This window comes from Nestor notabilis, unplaced genomic scaffold, assembly GCF_000696875.1.
Source record: "Nestor notabilis isolate BGI_N333 unplaced genomic scaffold, ASM69687v1 scaffold14463, whole genome shotgun sequence".
NCBI lineage: Eukaryota > Metazoa > Chordata > Aves > Psittaciformes > Psittacidae > Nestor > Nestor notabilis.
The window spans coordinates 18,858-25,410 of NW_009920740.1; the positions used below are offsets into that span (position 1 = coordinate 18,858).

Consider the following 6,553-nt stretch of genomic DNA (forward strand, 5'->3'; position numbering starts at 1 on the left):
AGTAGCACTTTTTTGCTTTAATTTGCAGTGCAATATTTTCTTAAAGTCAGAGAAGATTTGCAGAAATACTTTCTGAGAAGCTAAACAAATCATAGAATCATAGAATGGTCTGGGTTGGAAAGGACCTTAAGATTATCTAGTTCCAACTCCCTTGCCATGGGCAGTGACGCCTCACCCTAGACCATGTCACCCAATGCTCTGTCCAACCTGGCCTTGAATACTGCCAGGGATGGAGCATTTACCATTTATTTAAATATGCCTTGTTTCCTTTTAGATTATTCTTTAACTATAAAGTTCCATAACTTTTCACAAATCTGCATCATTTTTTTTGCTATAGAATTTGATACTGAAATTGTTCAGAAATGTATCATTCAGAAATGTATCATTCAAAAGATATGGAAAGATGACTCACCCGTTACCAATTCACCGCCCCGATGCCACTCCTTTCTTTTTTAATCCAAAACCATTCACCATGAATACATCTTTAACTGCCTTGTAGGAGTGTTTCAAAGCTGGTGCTTCATCATAATATCACCCATCCAAGAAAGGGGAAAAAAGCAGTTAATAATCCCTTAAACAACTTCCTCCCCATTGGGGCAGATTGCTGTGCTGCAAGGGTGAGAATGGACAATGCTCTGAGCCCCCTAGAAAAGGCAAACTGGCCATTTCAGCAAACATCCTCATCCCTAAAGAAGAGCCAAATGCTTCCAAGGGGGAAGATGACAAGACGTGCAGAATCTCCCAGCAGCCAGCCAGGTACAAAGTACCAGGAGATAAGCTGTCAGCCTCCTGACACAGCAAATTGCTGCTCCAGAAGCCTCAGAGACCTTGATATGAACATCAACTTTGTTCAGCAGAGCAGGAGAAAACCTGCTCAAATTAAATGAAAGGATGAGATAAAGGATTAGCTGGAGGGTGGGAGGAAAAGATAACTTTCAAGAATTAATTCTACAGAATATTTTATCTTGAGGTGTCATCATTCAAAAGAGAGCAGTATCATATTTGGTAAGCTTAATTTTTGCAGGTAACAATGCAAATGACAGCACTCTATATTGCTGTTCTGGACTGTGCTATAAAACAAGAAAAAAGCCATCTGTCATTTTTAGCATCCAAGACTGGTGGATGCTCAAACAAGCACTCCCTTGCAGTGTGCTGCTAGTGGCTGAGAGCTGGAGGAGACCCATGGCCATGCTGGCACTAGCAGCAGGGAGGGGAAGTCTGCAGCTCCCACTGAGCTCAGCATCTCCTGTTCACTGTGATGACATGCCATAAGGCAGAGATAAGAGGGGTGAATTGCAGCAGGAACAACTTAACTCACAAAAATAACGTATGCAGACCTACTCACCCGTATGTATATACTTCTGAGCTCCCTAGTGCTGCTGGAGCATCAGCAGCTGGCATTGAAGGTCAGTACACTCACTTTTCCCTTTATGATTTACATATTCTGTCATCTAAATAATATTTTCCAGGAAAATGTGTTTGCAGCTGGTTTGGGTACAGCGCCTGTCCATAAGACACATGTGCTATTTGAGACTCTGATATAAAAAGGCTCTCAGAGAACTGTAATGTGTCCCTACTTGGTCATATTTCCACTCCAGGTTCATTAAATGAGATTAAAAGGACTTCAGCAAGCGATAAACTGGCAATGGAGCTGGCAGCAAGCAAATAAGCAGTAGAACACTGTTCCACATCTCCTTTCACTCCCAGGACTGAAGGTGATGCTGAACATCAAGCAGAGGGAGGTCCACGGCCACCTGCAAGTCTTCAAGCCATCCCTCCTGCTGCCTCTCAGTCCTCCCTGAAGCCAATCTCCAAATCCCTCTAAATTTGTGAGCACCCCCTCCCCTGCTCTGCTCACCCCATTCCTGGCTCTTGATAATGCAGAGCACTGCAGCCTTTCACCACACTGTGTTCACGAGCATCAGAGAGATCAGCTCCGTTTCATTCCAGTATATGCATATGGGCTGTTGCAATTTCAGCTCCGATTTTGGGCAGTTTTACTTTCCAAGCGGAGAGAGGGCATATGCCAAGGACAGTCACCAGCACTTCCTGGACCCATTTGGTGCCCAACAGGAGCATCCCCAGGAAGGAATGATTTGACCTTAAAACTGAGCTGCTTCATCTTTGAGGGCATTCCTCACACAGCATTTTTGGCACTTATTTGAAGCTTGCTCTTACAGTTTGCCTCACCACTAAATGTCAGCCTTGCTAATGTTTCTGTGCCCAGTACTGCAAAAAGTAGGGAGCAGGAGCAACCCCAGCAAGGCAGTGGAAGCCATACCCAGCAGGAACGGGGCTAGTTGGGCCTTCTGGGTTCAGAAACCCACAAAACTGTTTTTTTAACCAATCCAAAGCACATTTCCCAGGGTGTCTGGGTGACGGTGATGTTCAGTGCAAACCATCCCCTCAGTGCTGTCCCCCCGGCTCCCCAGGCACTGCCCTCGAGGCTGGCAGGGATGGTGGAGGCATCGAGTGGGTAGCCTGAGGCAGGGGGCCAGTAACCAAATAGGAGGGACAGCATTCACCTGGCTTCCATCCCCCAGCTACCACCATGCCCCACACAACCTTCAACACCAGACATACAAACCACATACTTAGCGATCACATTGGATTTGGTACCTGCTGACTGCACTACAGACCAGTAAATGATTACTGTGTAAGAACATCTCCCGCCATCAGCTTTTTTTAGATCCTGAAGGTTCATTTCCTTTCTCTCCAATTTAACTTTCATCACTGGCAGTCATTTCAACACAGCATGGACAGCTTCGTATTGGAAAATAATTACAATGACAGATTTTGTTTTGCTGTATGAGACCTTCCACTACCGAATCTAATTACTGCTGATACTTTATGAGCTCCTCCAGCATGAGATAATTGCTGCTTTCTCTTTTTATGAGTAAGAAATAAGCAGTGGCCTTTTAAGGTGAGAAATATAAACAGCAATTAAACACCATGGCTATCCAGTCCCTCTTGTCAGCAGGCACCTCTCATCAGTAAGCTAATACAGAAGGAGGTTAGGCTTCATGTATTGTATGCATTGAATACTTCTTTAATGGGAGGGAAAGGAAGGGAATAAGGAACACTCTGAAATGGTCAATACTTTTCTCCAGCTGATGAAATGCTAATTTTAATATGGAAAAGCAGGAGCATTTTGCAAACAAATAAGTTTATTCACAAGCCTCAGTGCTCAGCATCAGCACCAAGCCCTTTGCAGGACCTGGCTTTGGGGAAAAGCTGCAGAGACAGCAACAGGCTTGAGCATCAAGCATGGGTGGGCACAAAAACATACTTGGCTCCTAATAACCTGCTGCTTCAGCAGTCTTTTCCCTGACCCAGAGTTTCTAAAAATATGTTTATATGTGTGTCTCCCTTAAACATCCTGACACCAGCACAGGCCCTTGGTTACAGTGTTCACATGTGGAAGAGATGGAGCACAAGGAGACCTTTATGGAGAGACCCGTCAGAGAAGAGGGAGCTCACACCGGCTTTTGCATTATAAGATTGTATTGGTTTGGATCCCCAGAAGCCACCTTCTAACCTTGAAACACTCTGTTTTGGCAATCCAGACACAAAAACCAGAAAGTCCAGTAAATAAATCCATTTTTTTTTTTTTTTTTTTTAGGAAAACATAATGAAAGTATCTCCCATCTCAAGAAAAAAACACTAATGGTTTACACTCGGGAAGAGCATCTGACGCTGCCTGGAAGCCTGTCTTACCTGAATGCTGGAGATGAGTTACACTCCCACCTAAAACAGCTTACTTTCAGGTTTTGGGGTGTTGCTTTTTCTTTTTCATTTCAATTCTTTACTTGAACAAAGCCCCTGGGTTTGAATAATTCATTGATGAGTTCCAGTTGTTCACAAAATCACAGCAGGGTGTGATGTTTTTCATTAAATACTTTTGTAGGCTCCTCTCTGTGAAGGAGTCTTGCTCCATTTGCTCACTTGCAAAAACTGTGCAGATGGTGAAGAGCAGCACACCCCATGGGCTGATAAAACAGGGGTGATGAGGGCATGCTGGGGCGGCTTTAGCTATCTAGAAGGGAAATGTCTGCATTTGAGATGAAGAATCATAGACTCATAGAATTGTTTAGGTTTTGAAGGGACCTTAAAGCTCATCTAGTTCCAACACCCAGCCACAGGCAGGGACACCTTCTGCTAGACCAGGCTGCTCAAAGCCCCGTCCAACCTGGCCTTGAGTCCCAAAAAGGAGGAAGAAGGGATCATGAATAACTATCCCAGTCCTGCTTCAGATTTTTTAATGCAAAGTAATATCCACACACCCAGATAACTGATTTATAAACTGGGAATAAGCTGCCTTCCACTTGTAAATTACTGGGAGAAATTAGTCATATATATTAACCTCACATTCAAAAAGCAGTGGTAGAAGACATCACAAATAGCAAGTTGGAATGAACTACAGAGATATCTACTATCATGTTAACATGTACTTAAAACACATACTTGGCAAATTTGACTGCCAGAAAATTTGCTAGTAATGAATATAAATGAGGACGAAGAGACTCAGCAACTTCGAAAAAATTAACTATTACTGTTGTCCTGATTTTTTTTTACCCTTTCACAATATTGATTAAAAAATCACGAACACTTCAGACAGGTCAATGCTTGGCCAAAGACTATTGCCTTTAGTTTATTATGGCAAGACATCAACATGTGAAATATGTGGCTTCACTTTCCATGCTGCCCTCCTCACAAACAGTAAAAAGGACAGATTTCAATCAAGAAAATCAGACTCTTTCCTCAGCAACTAAGGGACAGAAATTTGCTGCTTCCCATTCTAAATCCTAAAACTTCTTATTTTTACACATCTTTAATATGGAGTAATTTGAGTTTCAAAGATAAATTAGATTCAAAGATAAATGGAAGGGAGATTTTAATTTGGATTACTCAGAGGGCTGGAGTGAATTCGAAAGTCCTTATAGGTTCTTGGAAAAGCAAAACCTTCCTCCTTGGCTTCACATTACTGCTCATCAGTGAAGAGGAAGACTACTTTTCTCTCATCATAGCACAAAAGAATGATGCAATTATGATTGAAGGTAAAAGTGGGAGAAGGACTTATTATCTTGAGGTAATAAAATCACTGATACAGCCCAGTTACTTTACTAAGTAGCATGAAAAGAACAGGAAAATGGTTTCAAAGGAACCAGAGCTCTATAAACACTTCTTTCCTCCTGGTAAGACACCAAACAAATGGTGCACCTCTCAGCAGGATGTTTATCTGGTACATCAGCTTACATTTTTCTAGGTATTCGTAAATAAACTTTGATATTCTTACTGATCAGAGTCACTGTCTAGCAGTCCATTATTAACAGTATCATTAAGGTGCATGGTGGATTCCTTAAGAAGCTAGGGGTGCTCTGCACAAGTACAATAGGACATTATGTCTCAGGTTTGGTGCTTGCATTATTCCCCAGTAGTCCCCCACACAGCCCTCTAGTTTCTAACACAGCAGCTGTGCACATGAACAACGGTATTTCTGGAGCTCAGAACACCTTCCAACGTGGAAGCTGTATTTAGTTGCAGCTCTACAACATGAAGTTTCCAAAAGAACTCCCAGTGATGCTAACAAGAACTCACACATCCAAAATCCCACTCGAGAGACCCACAGGCTGTGTTGTCTGAACACAACTGCAGCACTTTGGTGCTTCAGCCAACACAGAGCCATGGCACAGCCACGACCGCCTGTCAGACATAGGAAAGGTGCTGAGAAGGTATGGTGCTCTGCCACAAAGCCTCCATACCACCATTTAATGCACATGACATTGGCACTTTGGTTCACAATCTGGCCAAGATTTTCAAGAATCATCCTCTTAACACAAAAAAAATCCACTGTTGTCATGTTGCTGTGATGATCCACTTACCACACAACTGAAACAGCATGAGGAGACAACACTGCTGAACAGGATGAAGACCTTCAGATTTAGATGCTCTGTTAAAGTAACATTGGCACCATCACTCTGAGCGTGTAGAAGACAAGGCACAGTAAGGAGGACTCACCCGTTTGGTGTAGTCCATTGCCTTCAGGATGGAGAGGTTCAGCATCTCCAGTGAAGCCAGAACATCTTCGTAGTCTCCCATATGGTCAGCAAAATAGTCTGGGAAAACCAAGAAGGACATGATGGGAACTGCTGGTGTAACTTAATGCTTCAAGACTACAGCAAGTTCTATTTATTTGTGGAAAGAAAAATATGTAAGGGTTGTTTCACGTACATTTTTTATAATATGTATCCTGAGCCAAAGTCACAACTTGTCCAGCAGGGAATTTTGAGAGCATTGTAAAATAGAGATGTAAGGCACAGTAGCTCCAATGGAAAATAACTAATGAGGTGCTCTATTTCCATGCCCACTTCTGCATTTGACTGTGACTTGTCTCTCTCCCTCCTACTGCCAACATGAAGGGAGAAGTCTCAAAAGAAATCCCCTTTCCATTCCCTTAAGAGTTTTCACCACTCTAAGCATCACAATACCTGCAGGTTCACCCCAATTTATATGAGCTGAGACTAGCCTTACATCTTTCCCTTCATTACCATCC

General features: G+C 42.8%; 1 protein-coding gene across 1 annotated transcript in view; it reads right to left on the minus strand.

Moving 5' to 3' along the window:
• Positions 1–6,553, minus strand: part of NECAB2 (N-terminal EF-hand calcium binding protein 2) — a gene marked incomplete at its 5' end in the record, with an annotated part of 38,192 nt that overhangs the window by 14,172 nt on the left and 17,467 nt on the right. The window contains 1 exon segment of the mRNA XM_010010833.1: positions 6,019–6,116. Within this exon segment, the coding sequence (XP_010009135.1) occupies positions 6,019–6,116 (98 nt within the window).